Source organism: Lepisosteus oculatus, chromosome 3 (genome assembly GCF_040954835.1).
Source record: "Lepisosteus oculatus isolate fLepOcu1 chromosome 3, fLepOcu1.hap2, whole genome shotgun sequence".
Classification (NCBI taxonomy): domain Eukaryota; kingdom Metazoa; phylum Chordata; class Actinopteri; order Semionotiformes; family Lepisosteidae; genus Lepisosteus; species Lepisosteus oculatus.
Genome location: NC_090698.1, coordinates 48998925 through 49019380, shown reverse-complemented (window position 1 = coordinate 49019380; position 20456 = coordinate 48998925). Strand labels below are relative to the sequence as shown.

Sequence of the window (20456 nt, the reverse complement as noted above, 5' to 3'; positions counted from 1 at the left end):
GACTGGTATCTCTTCCATGATGTACTGTATCCTGCCTTGCACCCATTGCTTACTGGAATAGGCTCCAGCTCCTCCACCAGCCATGAATTGGAACAAAAACAGTATACCATAACAACATCTACATAAAACTTTCAGCTGAGTTCCTGGGCGTTCATTGATCCATGAGCATCCTCTTGTGAATTGAAATGTGTCTCTTTCACAGGGTCAAATGCTCAGGCACAAAGAAAAAGCAAGTGCCTTAACGAAAAATGTAATAAGTACACCATCAAGCACAGCAAAGGTTTCATAATGATATGGGTCAGCCAAAATACTTCAGGAACTGGAATCCTCTTAGTATTTGATCTACAGTAGATGCAAATGCATTATGTAATTTACATTACTATTGGCTGGAAACATCTGCTAGTTGTAGAGTCATCAGATGTGCAGTAGGTTGACATTTCAGTATGACACATGACACTGTGCCACAATGTCCTGAAGTAAAGAAACAGAATTTCTATGGAGAAAATAGATCCCAATGTTGGATTGGGAGTCATAATAATTTTAAAATAATAACTTCTTGCACTTATATAGCGCTTTTCTGGACACTCCACTCAAAGCGCTTTACAGGTAATGGGGATTCCCCTCCACCACCACCGATGTTCAGCCGCACCTGGATGACGTGATGGCAGATGTAGTGTGCCAGTACGCTCACCTCACATCAGTTGGAAGGAGAACAGAGTATTTAAGCCAATTAATTGATGGGGATTTTTAGGAGGCCATGACCGATAAAGGCCAATGAGAAATTTGTCCGATGCAAATGATGGACACCTGCTAATCAGTCTGAGATCATTTTTGAAGTCATTTGTGCTGTTAGTTTTTATGCACTGCACATTGTATAATGTATTATGGCATCTGGGGACTTTCTATTTCACTAGAGGGTAAGGGTGGATAATTGCACTTCTTCTTACAGTACCTGCAAATTTTGTTTTGTGTGAGACCAAATTCCTGGGTTTAAATATACCTGGGTTTTTCACTCTAAATTAGTACCGTATGGAATGTGTTCTAAGTTGTCTGCTTGTTGCAACAAGCTGCTGGCTTGCTAGTGCAATTTACTACAGGGGTTCAGTATTGCCCTGGAGAAGAGATCCTGAATTCCCTGTCTTATCTGATCCTGACAGCTGTTTGTGAGGAATCTGCTGATAAGGAGTACAATCTCCCCAGTCACATGGCTCTCCAATCACTGGAAGGTGCCACCACAACAGTTTTACATTATGCAGTGTATTGCTTTGTTGTGTTGCCGTATTTTTTATCAGGGCGGCCTGCTGCTGTGGTGGTTGTTGCTGCTGCCTCACAGCTTCAGGGCTCTGTTTTTATTTTTCATTCTGACCTCATGTGTATTTGGAGTTTGCAAACTGTTCTTGTCTTTGTAAGATTATTTTCTGTTTTCCAAAATCCACTGGCTAGATTTTATTACAACATTTTCCTTTGATATAGTTAACAATAGTGAAAAATGTCTTTGACTGCACACATTTAATGCCTCATTTATTTATGAATAGACTTATAGTCTTTTATTTATCAATTTTATATGACAATTTAAATGGTTTATAAATAATGTGCTGGGTCTAAACTTAATCTAAAACAGGGTAATTATGGTCACCTTAGAGGTTATACTGACCTTTCCCTGGTCTGAGTTCCATAATTGCAGGTTTTGGAACAGCTTGTCCATGCAGTCCATGGGTAGCGATCACATAAGCAGCCTAGACTTCCTCTGATATGCCAGATAAAAGTAAGCAAGATGAAAAGAGGTTGCAGACCATCCATGGCACAGTGGAGGAAATGACAAACGTTCTGATGGGTGGACTCTGTATGAGGTGAAAAATATTAATAAGCAACCACATACAGTACTTTAAATGATTAAAGTTATTTAGACCTTTAAATTATGTTCTGATGAACGTACGTGTTAAACTTGAAAAATCTAGCATAATCACAAGTTTTTTTTTTATTTGATAAAAAGTCACACTCTATTGAATGCCAGTGATTGCATCTGTCATACCTCATGATCAGAAAGCCAGAGTCAAATAAAAAATGATAGTGAGATGGTGATGGGGACAGGGACATCACCAGCAAGTAAAAATGTCCCATAGTTGTTGCTAGTCGAATAAAAAAGACTTTTCCTAGAGAGGTCAGCTATTCAGCAGAACAAGCTGTGTCAGGTTTTGTGGCTAATCTTGCTAGTGTCTATGTCAGTATGTGTGTCAACGAGTGGAGCTATTGTTTTGTGCATTGAGAATCCTTGCTTAGTTACTTATTTTATATAAAAAACATCCTTTCAGTCTGACCAGTTATCAGCATTCTCAGTTCACACTGAAAAGAGCTGTTTAATTTCTCTTTTCCCTAATGTTGTGTGCCTGCTCCCCCCATGCACCAGGCTTAGTTTGACAGAAAGACTGATTTGGGACTTCCAGCTTAAATTAAGCAAAAAGTATTGATCACAAATAAAAACTGCACTTTGAAGCATATGCAGTAAATGCAGTATATTTTTATATTTACTCCATCTAATGATCTAAACATCATCCAAAAAATGTTCATGTCTGTCTTAAAAATGTTTTATCGCGAATATTTGCAGTGCTTCAGAGAAAGGAATAGAATAATACATCATTAGCTTTATTGTTGCTGTTAAAGATTAACTGTAGTCAAATAAAAATGTGACTTGTGTAATGCAGAAAAGCAACTTAAGAGTAAAGTTAAGAGAAAAAGGCTGAACTCACCATCTGACAGGATGACACAAATTGGTCTGTTACAGTACACCTCTACATTTAAGGAGGTTTTCCTCAGAGTTGCTGAAGGGCTGTATTTCAAAATCCCTCCCACTGGTTGTGGGAGTGTTGAAGCACTTTATAAATAAAGATTTTGAATATTAATGCAAAGTGATTAAATGAGATGCAGAAAAGTGCCAATTTGAAGAATCCACTGAAATATGGTTTGTATCACTTAAGGTTGTGTACACAAAATTAATATACTGTAGGAGGTAATAATGATTACTACTGTAGGTGATTATGTTAGTCTTTATGAAACTTATCTGGTATGTTTTTACAACAATGAATAATTTTTATGCATACAGTACCGTGCAGTTTGTCGTCTCAATAAACATTTTGTACAACATATCTGTCTCTTCAGCTGTGTATGTAACTTACTTCATCTAAAGTTCTGCCTTAGTATACACATTCTGTATTTGAGTTTAATTGTTCTGAAAGAATAGTTCCATTAAACTAAATCGAATTTAAATAAGTGTTTTGACATTTAAAAGTCAGTGCACATTTTATAATGTAACCGGTAATCTGATCTTAATCAGTTTACTGTTTTAGTATTTTTTTAGAATTCACAGAGATCTGCTTCATTCTTGGCAGTTAAAAAAAACCTTAACTGAATAATACATTACTTTATACCTAGGTAAAAGAGGCTTTAAATTATTTAAATCAAACTGCTATTCATGTAGAACTTGAATAATAGTTTGTGAACTTCTGGAAAGACTTGACACCAATAAATTAGAACTGCAAGCTACATGTAAGTACAGTACTATGAAAATTCTCATTTTGTAATACTTTCTTGTACTTGAAATTGAATATTTAACCCTACCATTCAACAGAGACATAATAATGTACAGTAAGTGAAATACCCAAAATCTAATGAAAATGATAAAATGTGTCCATGGATAATCACAATGTACAGTATGCAGTTATTATGTAACCTTGAACTTAATATCTATGAGAGCTTTCAAGAAAGAGCTGTATTTTACCATTTAACAGACCAAAATGAAATGAGGAAAAAAAATAAAAGAGAAGGTATGCTGATTCAAAAGTCCCAGGCAAGCCTTTTCCCAAGCAATGCTACTGCAGTATTTACTATTTATCCGAATTCCACATCTTCCATTCCAACGGAAACAGTAAAGGCACATTTTGCGAGGCTGATACTGTACAATGCAGTGCTGCAGGTCACAAACCTTTGCTGCAAGATGAATGATACGGTAACAAACAATCTTGTGAATATTTAAAAAAGAAGAGTAAACAAGATGTGGAAGACATGCCAAGAAATCTTCAGAATGATTGTAATGCAAAATGGAGGTCAGTGGAAATGGAGGTCTATGGAAAACCTCAGATCATTGCCTTTAACAGCAATGAACAAGTACGGGAAAGTGAAAAAGGTGAAAACTCTTGAAAAAAATGAATAGTGATAGACTTCTAAGTTTGCTAAAGGGACCAATCGTGCAGAGTATAGGTCTGTAACCCTGGTCTTCTGTAATCAGAGTCTTCTGGTATTTGTTCAAAATGGGATCGTAATTACTTAATTACTTGCTTCATCTGGAAATGTTAAAATTTCTAAATCTCTGCTTGTTGAATGTTTTGGACTACTGATAAGGAAAGAATGAATAAGGCTCTCTAGGGACAGGGCCATGCTTGCAGACCTCTGCCTTAGAGGATAAGCAGCCGTGATTAAAAATGAACATAGTATTTTAAGGAAGAAAAAAAACTCTGCAGTAGAACATTAAAATTATCATGTCCCCTGTTGTGTGGTGCTTTTGAAAAGGTCAGGAGGTGCTCAGAAACATATATGAAATGCTCAGAAAAACACATTACACATATTTGTCGTTCCATAATATTGTCCAGACAACCCTAAAATAATTAATGTACTGTATACTGTATATTAAATTCAGATGGTTTTAATCAAATTCTTCTAGTTCGGATAGTTATTAAACAAAACCACAGAGCAAGAATAAACATACCAATTAAAGAATCAAGGTGATTCTTACCATGATGAATCCACATGTTTCCACAGTATTTCATCAAATCTTTTTAGGTGCAGAAGGGGATTCATCATAAGTAAACACACCACTCCCAGGAGACAGCAATGTCAATATTATGTCTCGGTTTCCAACATAACCCCTGAATGTCCTCTAGGCTTGCACAATATTTTCATGTAAAGTCAAGCAAGTTAAAGTATTTTTACTGATGTCCAGGGTAGTTCTTCCAATAAATTTTCTTGTTGTAGCAACTGCATTCAGAAAACAATTACACAAGTGGATCTGACAAATGTGACTGTCCTGGACCTTCTAGGATGTGACCCGCCAAAGTGCCAGGTTTCTAGGACATTTCTCTGCTGATTGGTGCTTGGTGAAGCAGAACATCTCATTTTCTGGGCAACATCTCTCACAGACAGGCTGCCATCAATCGTGTTGATAGCAGCCAGGTGATTTTCATTATTCAGGCAGGTCATGGTCATTTACCTCATCAATTATCTTTGATCCCCTGGAGTCCAAATCCAAAGTGGGGCACTGCTCTTGTAGCTTTGAGCAAGGTACTAGGTGACTTCAGTAACATATCCAACTGTACAAATGAAATAGGCTTTAAAAAACCATCAGCCGTATAAATTAGTAATACTATTTAGTGTAACAGTACTGAAGTAATGAATGAACCTATTTGCTTATAATTTAAAATGCAATTACTGTATGGTCAGTATGCACCCGAAGACATACTGGTGTAAAATTAATCATTTTTTATTTTCATTTTGTGTCAGCATATAAATTCATTTGTGATAAATGAGCATTAGACAGTTACAGTAATAAACAACATTCCACCACAACCTAGATACTCAAGACTGCCCAGAATAAGCGTAGAATGTGACTTGTCCTAGATTAAGCTCCTCCAGGCTATTTCTATAAAAACAACAGATAAATCATTTAGAATACGCTGTATATACACATACTGTACTGTAAAATAAACTTGCCTGAAACATTCAGCTTTAGCCTGAAAAGTAATAGTGTGTATAACCAGTAAATCTGCTATTTGTATGAGTAAATTTAACTTTTCCTACATTTTGACTGGAGAAAAGCATTACTTTCTGGGTAGCTCTTTTTTGATGCTAGAATTGAGAATGAGATAGGGTGAGAATGAGTCAAATTCTCCCAATACATAGCTCAAAAATAATAAAACATCTGTTACTAATAAATTTATGGACATGTCTTACTGGAAAGAAGGACAGATGCATTCTTGCATTTCCAAAAACCACACAGCTGGGAGCCATCATGTTGTTACTTAATTCTTGTATTTCAGATATTTTTCTTTGCTCACAAAGTGATTTTTTTTCGCTGGAATATTTTTTGATAGTTGTGATGGAAACATTTCTTTTTGACACAGGAGTCAATGTGTGCTCATCTCAGTTCTGTGTAGTATAGTCTGGGACCTGGGTTCACTACTGGACTTGGGGTGCTATCTGTGTGGAGTTTGTATGTTCTTCCCATGTTCCCATGTCCTCCCACAGCCCCACAACACACTGGTAGGCTAATTTCAGTAGCATCTGGGAAATCTGTCTGTCTTTGCGTCGGCCCTGTGATGGACTGGCTTCCCATCCAGGGTGTACCTTGCCTTGAACCATTTTCTTGCTGGGATAGGAACAGGCTCCCAGGCAATCCTTAAATAAAAGAAGCACTAAGAATGGATAGATGAATGGATGATCTAATGCTGCAAAAATGCTCTCTTGATGTGTGAAATTGCAAGCATTCAATGCACCTTAAAGACTTGTTAACAATTAGACCCATGGTATCAGAATACTGTATCATGGTACCAGTGATCAAATTAGATCAAAGGAACAAGTAATACTGTAGGTCTACTCCATGCTGAACAAAAGAAGAAAGAAAACACAACATTTCCGCTGTGGAGCCTTCTTCAGGTGTGAGAGAGACAGGGCAGTAAGCAAAGGTAAAGTAGAGGGAGAACAAAGGCTGGGAGGGAGGAGGAGGAGTGAGAGGCAGAGTGAGAGCACAGGACAGAAAGAGAGGCCAATCAAGCCTTTGTTCTCCGGCTTCATTACCTTTGCCTACTGCCTTGTCTCTCTCACACCTGAAGAAGGCTCCACGGCCGAAACATTGTGTTTTCTTTCTTCTTTTTTTCAGCATGGAAGAAACCTATTATTTGTTCCTTTGCAGCCTACGCATGCCGACACAGCTACCCACCTGAACTACTGTACTATGAATTAGATCAAGTACAGTAGATTAACATGATTGATACTACAATAATCATACCACTATAGAAGTTATTACAGAAGTTATACACTCATAACTAACTGTTTAAGAACTAAGCGTTAATAATTTTACAAATGTTCCTTGACTTTAATGAAAGCTAGTGTGTATAAATAGAAAAATAAACTTTGTATACCAAGTCGAGTGGAATCTGCCATCTAGTGGCTATTATGTGTTTCAAAACTGAAGTAGAATTAAATGTTCCTTAAAATTTGTTGCACTCTATTCAAGACTGACATTGCTACGACCTCAATAAATCTAGAGTTGTTTTTTTTTTCCAATTGTCATATTTTTCATTCATGTGGGATTTCTCTGTGTACTCCAGCTTCCTTCAAACATTCCAGAAACATGCTGGCTAGGTTAACTGGTGTCTTTAAATTTTAAATGGTCCCTGTGCGCCCTGCAAATGACTGATGCTCCATCTGAGCCATAATCTTGCCCTTTGCACAATGCTTTCTGAAGCAATGCATTTTTACAGCAGTCCTTAGTAGGTACAGTAGCTCCCTGGTAAAGAATTAATGGTCAATTTAGAGATCATTGCAAGAATTTCATTTTTTTTTGCATTTGAAAGTTATATAGAAATAAAAATGTTAACTATTTGAAGGACACACTGTTTTCATGCACACCTACCTGTTAACATTTAAAGATAAGAAAGGTTTACAAAAGGTTGTTCAAAACAGTCTATTCAGCATGCTATTATTTTGTTGTTAGTAACACTGTCATCTCAAAATATATATACAGTACATACTGCTTTTTTGTATTACAAAAACTCAGATTTTAAAAATTAGTATATGAATTTGTATTGTATTTTACATCTGAGTAGAAACCACAAATGACAAAGTTCTTCATTTTAATAAAAAAAAAGTTTATTAACAATGTAAAATGGTGTATATTCTTGTTTGATCTACCTCCAGCATGCCCTAAACATTAAATACTATATTGATAAGCAAGTACCGTGCTTTGCCCTTCCATGGGATATAAAAGATCATTTAGAGTGTTTTGCCACCAGATTTTGTTCAATCATTTGAATTGAAACAGAAAAGTTGTCTTTTAAAATAATAATATAATGATTATGTAATGATTCAGTATATATATACAAGGTTAATAGATTGATTTACATATATGTGCAAAAGTTTATTTCAATATTATATATTCCTTGGAAATGTAAAAGAAAAATTGGGTACAGATTTCCGGTATATGGAAGACTAAATAATGATCAGTATATACTGTAGTTATGGAAAGGAAAAAAAAAGTTTCTCCTGTACATGGCTTCTATATGCAGTGTTTGATTGATGCAATGAGTTAGTTAACACTGCTGCTCAATCTTAGTTGGTTAATTTTCTTCTTTCTCTGTATTGAAATACCATATATACTGTAGTATAGTATATCCTATTAAGGGTACCCTTGGTACTTAGAATGCCCAAAAATTCATCAATGTTTGTGGAAGGGCTGTTTGATTCAAAAGAAGCATTAGATTTAGTCTTAGTTCTTAAATATACAAATAATAATGAGATTAATAACACAAGGATCTTAGTCTGCCTGAACAGAAGTGTAACTACTGGAGCAATGTGGGGGAGGGGGCAAACTAATTCCACATAGTTTCATCTGCTCACATTGCCTTAAAGTGGCCATGCAATAATATCACTCCAATTACAAAAATGGAAAAAATCTTTATAAAGCATCTTAATCAAAATTAGAGTAAAATATATAATTCAAAACTATCCATTCGGCAATTTTTAAGAACTGTTTTTGTATTACAAAATAAAAAATAGAAAATGGACAGCCTTTTTGAACGGAACAGAAGAGTTTAGAAATGGCAGTAATATTTTGTAGGGCAACATACAAGTTGGTTCAATGTTTCTGATTGTTGTTTGCTCTGATATGGATCCTAATTTCGGTTTTTGCAGGATGTTTTAACTTGACACAAGGCAGCAAAGTCCGAAGAATCGCCTCTTTCTTCTTCTGACTAGGGGGTATGGAGTCAGGTTCAGGAGGCTGCTGTCATCTATGACAACAAGAAGAAAGAGAAGGTTGATCACCATTTAAACAAAAAAATCTGGAAACTCTTTTGATGATGAAAATCAGAAATTTACTGGTATTGCAAAAAAACAAATTATTATTGTTAATGATTTAGTTTACAAAATTGGCCCAAAAAACAATATATTATTTACAGGATATTTACAAACCTTTGCAAATACTCAAATTTTAAAAGACACAATATGTTAAATGTATATCAATATTGTTAAATAAAGTAACTATGTGTTTTATGAAGTAAAATGTTACTTTTTCAAGACCATCTTTAACAGTACAAAATCAAATAAAAGATATTTATTAACTTATCTTCTATTTCAACGCAATGAGCACAGCTGATATTATGACCTAGTAGATAAGCCTTCTTCCTATTATGTTAAAAGAGGCCCATTGTATACTGAGTGGTACTAAAACAGAACAAATTATAACTGTCTATATGTACAATATACTCTCAGCGTTTTGTTTTAAAATGCCCCACAATCAAAGGTGCGGTGTTTCTGTATAACTTTATAGTAAACTCAGAAGTGATTAACCATGGCAACGGGCATAAAGGTAAGGTCGAACAGAAGGGAATCTATTATCAGAGGCCTTTGAAAGAAATGGCGCCCTAAAGATTTCTTTTTTACATTAGTAAATTAAGTTTGATTTAAAAGGAGAAAGTCCATGTTGGATTATTAGGAAGGGAAAGATCTGATAAAAACATACAAACAATGAGAAAGGTTACAAATGAGAGGAGGCCCATCTTCCCTGTTTTGGTTATGATTATAAATGTCTCCAGATGTATATGACTAATGAAGACAAAGAGATGGTAGATGATTGTTTCAAGAACCCTTAGAGTTTCATGCAAATGTTTTTCATGTTTTTGTTAAATTTAACAAAACGTTTGGATGAGTGTTAAAAAAGAATGTAATACGCTGGAAACAACAGATATTACTTGATACTTGAGTGAATAAAGGAGATTCTAATGTTACATACCTTGATTTTTTAATGGTAAAGGCATAGTCTCCCTGAGTTTGCTTAGAAGATTTTTCATTTCCCGCATATCTCTGTCAAAGCACAGATATAATTTTATACTTTTTTATATCTGCAGACATGAATTATAGATTGTTAAGTTTGTGTGGTCAATTTCCCATAGATCTTGCAAAGCTACAGAATATACAGTATACTGTATACTAAACATTAGTATGGAATCTCTTCTAACAATAAAAATACATAGTTATTACCAGAGAAAAGACAATCTTTTTTGTCGCAGGAGCATGGGCATTTTATTGAACAAACATAAATTCATTGTGCTGATTAATATTTCTCATCAAAAAAATCTACTCTGAAAGAAGCTGGCTAATATTATATGTGGCCGCTGCTGGAAACCATAAAATCAATACACATCTCTAAAGTATACCGGACCAGGTTTCAGGTACTGTTGTGAGATTCTGACGCAATCCAATCCTAGTGCTGGAAAAAGGCACGAGCTTATTTACTGGTCAGAAACTTAAAAGCCACACATTGTCTTTGCTCATCAAACAAGTGTTCTCTGGGGCTCAATTCCAACATAACTCCGTTCTGTGGCATACAGTACCACATTTTTGTTTTATAAGAATGCTGCCAGGATGATCAGGTTGTGTGGTCCTACTGGAATGTTGTCATGTTGTTATGTGACCTTAGGAAGGTTAGTAAGTGAGGTTCCATGAGTTGACCCATATACTGTAGTATCATGCAGTTAGGTTGCCATCAATCACTTCTAGTAACGTTCTGTAGTGACCAGGCAGTCCTGCCCAGGCCATCACACTTGGACTAATCCATCAAAAGGTCTGTTCCTCAGAACAATTAGAATATTGTTTTGCACATCTTTGCCACACTTTCTGACATCTATGGATGGACAAAACTACTCAAAACTTTGTAGGGGAAGCATACTGTGCTGCTGATTAGTCCACCTAAGGTGACTTAATTGAGCCTCCAGTATACAGAAGGCACAAAAGTGGTCCCTTTCCATGTTTTTCTATCTTGATTTTCATTAGGCCTTCAAAACTTTCAGGAGTTTAAATCACCACATCAAGTGCGCCCAATCAACTATCTCTCTAATGAGATGAATAAACACCTTTTCAAAAACATCAACAGCAGTTCTGTTTCATCCTTTCCAGTTCTAAAGAAAAAAGAAACACATCTGACCAGGTCATGACCTGAAAAGAATACGTGCAGAGCTGCACCACATTGGTCATTCAACCATCATTAGATAATGTCCATTTCTTGGGCTGCAGTCAATAAACCATATATCATATGTACTGTATGATAGATTTAACATTTTGTATTAGAAAGTCACAGAAAAGTCACCTTAATGTATGGTGAACAACATATCTGTACATAGGGAATATAAAAAACACCTAAATTTGATTAGGTATTAAACCAACATGTTCCTGCAGTCTACATTTTGACATGGCAGTTGGGACGTTCCATATGATGGTTGCACCAATGAAATATGTTTATGCTCAATATATTTTGATAGGTTTTGCATATTTTTTAAACTTTCTCATACAGTACACACCTTTGCTAATGTCACATCATCAAATATTAACATGGAAATTTCAAATAATTTTTTTAATTAACTTTTTAAAGTATCTTTAAAATTTAAGTTAAAATTAGAGTACCTTTCAGTGTTTTCAATATCTGTGGAAACCTGCCAGGAATACTGATGATAATCTACTGGTGAGGATGATGTGTCTTCCAATATTGGGATCTCAGAGCTCTCCTCCATTTTACAGTCCAAGATTTTGGGAACAGTACATGTCTCCTTACCTGGAAAGAGAAGTTCGAACAGTGACACACCCCATTATCCTTTACAACTGGTACGGTAATACTTAATCACTTCAGACTCTTAAACTGTTATTATGATAATTTTAGCACTAAACACGTTTCTCACACAAACTTTCTTCTAATCTATTGAATTAGCTTTGTCTTAATCTATTTGATTCATTATGATTTTTGAACACCACACCTGAGGAGCTGCATCAAACCATGACCGTTATGTCAAGATGGGTATGATCAATCTTCTTTCCAGACCACAGACTTTGACTTTATACACCGAGATATCTAAGCATCCAGACTCTAATTAGGAACTATAGAAAGCAACATTAGCCTGAGGTTTAGCTGTGAGAGGTGAAGGCAAGATGGATTCTTATGCTCCAGATGGTTTTAGTTCTGCTGTGGATATTTCTCACTTGTTGCCTTTAGAATTAGTTGCCCACAGAATTGCACTGTGAAAAGACTCCCTGAGTTGGCTATTCAAAATGCAAATGTTAAGATATTAATACTCTGTATATTGTTAACAAAATCACTCCACAAGAACATGATAATGAGCTCATGAGTTGTGCCAAACTATGATGCTAGTGCTAAATTCCTGAATAAAGCATGATTCTAAATTGGCACTTCAGTGTTAATATTGCTGTGTTACCGCAGTATAAAAATGTTCCAATATCAATACAATAATCAGTCGTTAATATATTTGCCCGAGTGTTCGTGGTTTGAAGAGTGATAAAAAATGAGCTCTTTATTTTTTAATCTACAAAAAACATGCTATAGAGTAAGGTTTTCACAAAGCAAAGTGAGATGTTAATAGAAATATGCTTAATATAAAACATCACAAGCACCTTTTCTGTGTAACTGAAGGGATCCTAAAAGACACACAGATTTGAGCATTTCCGTGATATACATTTCTAGACAACACTGCAACTGTATAAAAAGCCGGCAGATTTCTGGATGAATTTCTCCATCTTCTGGCCTGAAAAACACAAAGAAGTACATGTATATGAACATGTTGCTGCTTATTTAATTAATCTACACTTCTACAAGAATACGTTTGCGTCTACTCATCCAGTGGATTGGAAACTCAGTGGGGTATCAAATGGTATCATGGGAAAGAAGATGGTTTAAAATACTAAATCATGGGAAATAAAAAAAACCTTATTCAGATACAGATTTCAGAGACGTTCTTCTAAAAACTGATTGAAGACATTTAAAAGCTCCTTTTGTTTAAACAGAAATGACTAATACAGTAAAAGTGTGTAATAATTCATTATTTCGTGTTTTGCTTTTCATTTCCTTTTACATGGCCTCATTTATGCATGATTGTAAGTTGTGCTGGTTCTTCTAGTGAGGAACAAAACATCATATTCTGTTTTGTTTTTAGAGAAATGATGGCAGGTTGTGTATAACATTTCCTATGCACCCATTAAAGACAGCTACAGTATCTAATACATTTTACTGGATCCTGTCTTCTCATTACTGGTTAATGCAAAAGAAAGACTCAGTTCTAAGACATTACTTTAATTATGAGAGTTTTTTAAATGTATCTTTCCAGCAGCTCTGACCCAACCTTAATCCCCACTCTCCTAACTGCCTAGAAATCTCCACTTTCAGTCTTCACAGAACTGCACTCTTTCTGCACTCTTTTCTCATGAGGATGCTCTGTTCGGTCATGTTACACAAGGTTTTGCACCAGAAGCTCAACGCATCTAATAGACGGAAACTGACCCTCTATAAATTCTGTGGTGGCTGGGTAGAATGTTGCATGGAGCACTTAGTCGAAAAAAAGTCTCAATTAATGTACCTCATAATATGATACAAGACTTTGTACAACCCGTGACATATCATCTGCCTGTAGTATCGCTTTACCACGTCTATTCAGGTCATTAACCAAGACCTGGCTTCCATTTTGTGTGGTTTCAGGAACATCTTTATACCAAACTTGATTTCCGGGACTTTCTATAACCTTTGCAATTTGCCATTTCAAATCCTACTTAATCTGCAGTGTTTGTCCTTTGCCTTCAAATTGGACTTTTATTGTCTTTAGCACAGTTGGTGCTTAAAGACAGCTGTATCCACTCTGTAGGCACTTCTAATTTCCCCAGTATTCTCCCCTACACAGTTTTGCATCAATGTGAGATCATGCATTTACAGTACTGTGTGCCTTTAAAGTCACTTTCCAGAGGACACTTTTAGTTCACTAACATCTCTTTTGTCTCCACTGAAAAAAAAAACACCTATTGTCCAAATAATCTGGAGGATAGAAAGGCTACATGCAGAAAAAAATTAGCAGCTACTATTTTGCTTTGTGATATTTTTTACTTATGCTGCTATTTTTATTTTGATGCTGTTTTTTGCAGGCCTTATTTTCTTTATAATACAGTATATTGTACTGTATATAAATTGTCATGCACCCTGGAAAAGAGCAATTCCTAAGCAAATAATAGTCAAAACAGGAATTAGAAAATGTTGTTGGTACAATTAATATACAGCACAATACAATGATGGCTATACTATGCACCTTCTTAAAAACAGACATATTTAGTATACAGAAAACAATGAAATTGCTTAGTTTTCCCAATTTATTGTCCCTGTTTGAACACATTTTTGCTTTTCACAAAAATTGATTTAGAATTTTTCTGATGTTGACAGAAATCGAGGAGAGCTGCCTTGTCTGTTTTCCTGCCTATTAAAATACATCTACAGTATGCCAGTACAGAGGATAAGAGGATTTTTACTACAAAGTGGTAGAATACTGAAAACCTGGCAAAGACGAGCTTTGCTTGGTGTTCCATCCTATTTATTGCCCTCATTGCCTTGTGGGAAAAAAAAAGAACTTGCCAAGAGAAAATTGGAAGACTGCCACTGCCTCATTCGTAATGAAATCATAAAAGTAAAAAAATAATGCAAATATGTGCAAAGCAGGGTATTAACACTAATAATGTTCCATCATATACACAAATATCCGTGTAGTCCTTACTGCACACATGAATATGGTGACCACTATTGAACAATGCTGCACAGTTCAACACTATTGTACGAGAGAACTGAACTAAACAAACTTCAACTTTGAATTATTGTACAGTTACCTGAGCAAGGTCTGTTATATAAGAAGATATAATGTTTGTGCTGACTGCCACATGTTACGGTGAACATGTTACGGCCGAGTTCACTGCTCTTGGTCTCCTCGGAGATCAGTCACATTTGCAGGAGAAGCGCAGCACTCCTAGCCACCTGCTATGCATTGACGTTAATGAGCACAGTATTTAAGCCCCACAGCATTGTTGCTCGAGGGATGGTTATTGAGCTGTTCTCTGTTACAGTCTGTTTGACCATCTTGCTTTCTGGCGATCCTGTGCAATCCCTCTTAACTGGCTGTCGGTGCAGTCCTGTTCCTCTTTCCTACTCCGGTCCTGCTTTCTGGTTATCCTGGCAGCTACTGTACATTGCTCCATTTGCTCCTTGTACAACTATCTCCCTTTAAATAAACCAACCTGTATGGCACTCATACACACATGGATCCCTCCATTACTCAGGAAGAATGGGATCTTCATAAAGGAAATTGTCATTATATGGAATAATTTAATATCAATAGGTTAATTATGTAAGCTCCATGCTTTTTGAATTAGCAAAAGCCACACACATTTGAGATGAAATCACAATAGTACAGTGCAATGTGGTCATTTAAATGAAAGAATTGACCAAATATTTGAAATATTTAGAAAGAAAGCTATGACTCAAGAAATATGTTGTATTTTCATCTTTGAGTGTGGTGAATTATTTTACAATGGGAGCAGACAGTTGTGTGTTTCTTTAAAAAATATGAAAAGCCGTTAGATGGAGCTATTGTGCCAATGAACATTTTGATCACTGGCCAATCCCAAAACAATGCACAAGAAAATCACATCAGAATTAGGACACCTTTCTCTGATGGCAGTTAAATTTAACATTGTATTTTTAGTGATGCAGCTGATGACAGGTTCACAAGTCTGGTATAAACAAAGTCACCATTAAAAAAAAGAACCTCCGTTAATGACATTCTGGAATGTCTGAACCATGCAGAATTCAAAAGATATTTAGTCAAAGGTAAGCAGCTAGTAGATACTAGTGTGTTGTTATTGCCGTGGCTGCTGCTGTTTTAGAATAATCGTGATAGTTACTGCTGCATGCTCTGTTTAAAAAACATTCCCCAGTCAACTACTGCACACTGGTGGTGGTGGAGGGGAGTCCCCATTACCTGTAAAGCACTTTGAGTGGAGTGTCCAGAAAAGCGCTATACTGTATAAGCGTAAGCAGTTATAATTATTATTACAGTTAATCAGTCTGGAGGATGCATGTTTTGAATGTGGTAAACTTTCCTTCAAATATCTTTAATTTTTTTTTTCATTTATATACTATTAGTTGTTTTTTTTAGTCGTTGCCAAAAAAAAATGTAGTATTGGAGATTTCCCAGGTCTCCTCTCCCCCTGTGTGTGCTCCTCTGTATGTGGGGTTATCTTCAGATTGACATCGAATAGCAAAAACCTAGGTTTTTTAGCTTTTATTGTGAGCACAAATCCATACACTTTAGAAGCTAAAATACTGGTTTGCTTGAAAGGACACCATAAACTATGACACAAGGACATATAGTGCACTGTATGACCACATACTGTAGGAAGAGGCAAGATGTAAATGGTTTATGCGTACATATTATACACAATATACAGTACATATAATTGCTATAGTTTACTGAGTGTGTCAAACAACAGCTCTGACCTAAAGAATGTTTTTCTCCCTCCACAACAGACTTGGGGTCCTCCAGGCATAATAAACAGCTTGTGCACAACACCCTTTATCAGATAGCTCTTCCTTTCATTTAAACTGCAGGCTGTTTTCATTTGATAAAAAAGAAGCCTCCCTTGCTTCTAATAAAATCCCATGTGTAATGCCACAGTGAAGCCTTATTAGAGGGATATCAAGATGATGAAGGCAAATGTGCAACTAAAAAGGTCAGAGTAAATGGGCATTTTGATTATTGGTTAAAGGAGTAGCAGAAAGAACCAGCATCATGTTAACTGTATGATCACAAGGTTTGGTCAAATAGGACACAAGTACAGACTGCAATGAAAATCATTCCCTTACATGTGAAATGCATAAAATAAGGTATATGCTACAACATAATTGTTTGTAATTACATTTCATGCAATTTGGCACCACAATAGTTACAGTATTTGTTTGCCTTTCATTTTTAATTCTTCTGAAAGTTCTCCTATTAAATTGTTCATCATTCTACAATGCTCAAACCCTTGAGTTCTGTGGGTTCAGTTATTGCCTAGTAGAGTCTATGTAATGCTTAGTGTGACCAGGATTCTTCATGTCATGGTAAAAAACTGGCAGTATTACACAGGGCAAAAAAATTGCCTTGTGATTTGCACTATTTTCACTATCTGCACTTTGCACTATGTGTATCCTGTCTACAATATCTACATGGATGTCAGTCTCCTGTCTGTATTTTCACCGTGGACCAGGAGGAACAATATTTCCTTCTACTGTATACTTGTATATGGCTGGAGTGACAAATAAATGTGAACATGAACTTGAACATAGATTATCCAGGGTCATAAGCTATTCAGGGCATACTGTAAGTCTTATACATGGCAAAATAGTGGCTCCTGTGACAAGCTAATTGAAATATCAGTGAGGAATTTGGGTGTCCTCCATCTGGTGCTAAGCCTTCTGTAAGCACTTTACGAGCTGTATATCAAAGGTTGAGGAAAAAGTAGGCTGGTTGGTTGTCATTCTCCTCCTGCTGTCATACCCATGAACCAAATAAAAAAATCAAAACACTTGGTGATCCCAAATTGAGTGGATATATTAAAAAAATGAACACGCACAGTAGGTAACTCAGTTTTAAAAGTAATATACAGTACAGTATCTATTTGTATTCATTTTACAACAAACAGTTTGAAAACTCTTTAAAATATTAATGTGACTGTTAATTGGTATAAATGGGTAAGTAACTTCATATTCAATAAAGGCATTATTTAGATATGGAACACTTCTGACTTCCAGACAGTATTTATGAAAATGTATATCCCAATTGTACTTAGACTGGACTTGTGCTGCTCAAAAGCTGTGAAGGTCCTTGATTGACAGACTACTGTCTTTTTTATGTACTGCAATTCTATTTACAAGTTAACTGTTGTTAACATTTTTAATTACAGTCTCTTGAAGAAGTACTCAGACTCTTACAGTTTTCACATTTTGTTGCTTTGCTTGAAAATATTAACACTCTGAAGTAGCAATTAATATGTGCTATATACAGTACATACTTTTCCACATATTCAAAACAAAAAATAAAAACGAAAAGAGATAAACAGGAAAAAACAACAGAAAAGTCATGACTTCATAAGTATTCAAACCATTTGCTGCAGCAAACCTATATTAAAAATAATGAGGCACCGAAAGCAGGGTCTAAATACTTTTGGGAAGCACTGTAAATTTAACTGATATACAATACCAGTTCTTACCAGTATGGTGTGCTAAAGAGGCACACAGTGGCTCGGAGGCCAGAGTTCCAGTAAACATGGAACATGGCAGAAGCACAGTTTTACTCATCACTATAGAGTGCAATATGGTCAGTGATTGTGTACTGTAGGCTGCGGTTATATCTGCATGCCGATTTACATAGTCTCAACTGAAATACAGGTACTTACAGCTAGCAGCTTAAGGATGTCAGTAGCAGCCCAAGAGATGTCACTGGATTTCAATACTTACTGTACTTTACCATCATCTGAACTCACTATCAAAATGAGGTTTATTATTCTCCAGAAAACACTTTACTGTAGAATGTGTACACTGACTTAATTCACATTAGTGTTTTTGGAATAAATATAAAAATCTACACTTACCATTATTAACCATGCTCACTAACACCCATCCATCATTTTCTTCCATTGCAGGGTTGCAGGGGAGCCTATCCTGTCAAGCAACAGGTGCAAGGTGGGATACATTCTAGACAGGACCCATGTCCACCGTAGGGCACACACAGATGCAGTACAAACATAGACAAGCACACACTCACGGCAGGGCCACTTTTCCCAGAAGCCAATAAACCGACTGTACCAGTATGTCTTTGGACTATGGGAGGAAACCAGAGCACCCAGAGAAAAGGCATATGAACATGGGGAGAACATACAAACTCCACACAGATAAAACCCTAAGACGTGAAGTCAGGGCCCCATTTAGAACTGCACCACCATGCTGTACTCACCAGAATTATACCAGAATTATACTTGCAATAACATATCTTTGACATCCGTCGCTGCTTTGCTTGAAAGTCCGGTTTTGAAAAGAATAATTGTTACATTTGTTTGGCAGTAAACTTGCTAGCTTAGCCCAGTTAGCTTTTTAAGAGCAACAACTCAAGGAGATATCACTAAAGCAGGAGAAGGCCCGTGCCTTTGTCAACTTTTAATCAGTCCAATGAAATGAGTGAGGTCAGGTGACACACTGAAAGCAGTGACACGCTGTGCTTTTTTCCTCACCTATTAATGAGACTATAAGCTTGGAACACACTTGCACAACTGAGCTGAGCAGCTTATGTTCAGTTTCAGTGGTAGAGAAAGGCAAAAAACTTCTCTGCTTCTCATCTGTGCTCTGGGGCAAGTGACTGCATTTTGTATTAATACTACCTAAAAATGTATTTCTGATAGATTTTCACAAGGTAGGCAGCCTCCACCTTGACTGTACTGATCACACATCTCTGACTTGTCTCGCTGACTAACCAGCAGTTAAAACCTTCAAAGAGCTTTTGGAACACTCCTACAGCAGATCTCAGACCACCAGTCATTGCTGCAATATGCAAGCTGTATTGTATGTAAAAAGTGCATTTGATTTCATGTAAGGCATTGAGACTGCAAAAAAATTAAGCTGGATACATGTACAGTATGTGCATTCTAAAAGTGCATAAAGTAATTACAGTAAGGGCTTTCATTTTGACATATTCTACTGGAAATGGAAAAGGGCAAAATACTGAACTGATACTGTGAGCATACAGTAATAGGAACTGTTGAACTGTAATGGGGAACATGCAGTACTGCATACTGTATAGCATGCACGCTGATCTAAGAGAGGAAGCACCACCCGAACACTATGAAAACCAAACAGATGAGATGCAAGTGAAAGGAAACAAAGGGCAGCTAATAAAACTCACTGCAAAATATCAGTTGTACAAGTAAAATATTGTAAATGTAGAGGAAAACATACAATATCATATTTTCATGAATTAGCAGGATGTTGTTCCCAATTGTCTGTGTGCACTAAAACAGTCCTAATTGCAAAGAACTCTAAGAGCCCCTAGATGTTTCTGATATACTGCAGTGGGATAAATTAAAGCATCAAATGTTTTAGACTACGTTACACAGTCAATATTCTAACTACACTGAAGTGATCATTAGATCTAATGTCACATTGTTAAAATATTGATGTATTATAGCGAGCAAAATGCATAAAAATGAGAATACTCTGTGACCTCAATCAGGGGGTCTAAAAGTGAAAGGTATTCTATAAAATGCAGTCTGAAAAATCTAGCCATTAC

The 20456-nt window shown here is 36.1% G+C and overlaps 1 protein-coding gene across 2 annotated transcripts in view; it reads right to left on the bottom strand.

The window, feature by feature from the left end:
* The window catches only part of c6.2 (complement component 6, duplicate 2), a 65023-nt gene that overhangs the window by 22374 nt on the left and 22193 nt on the right, over positions 1 to 20456 (bottom strand). Inside the window, exons 3-7 of one of the 2 annotated variants that reach the window (XM_069187207.1) lie at positions 12724 to 12854; positions 11725 to 11872; positions 10869 to 10873; positions 2343 to 2364; positions 1655 to 1747 (exon numbers count right to left, since the gene is read on the bottom strand). In XM_069187207.1, coding sequence (XP_069043308.1) covers positions 1655 to 1747; positions 2343 to 2364; positions 10869 to 10873; positions 11725 to 11872; positions 12724 to 12854 — 399 coding nt within the window. Of the gene's footprint in view, positions 1 to 1654; positions 1842 to 2342; positions 2365 to 2747; positions 2852 to 10868; positions 10874 to 11724; positions 11873 to 12723; positions 12855 to 20456 lie in introns of those variants that run through there. The other variant, XM_015368178.2, reaches the window with a different exon arrangement.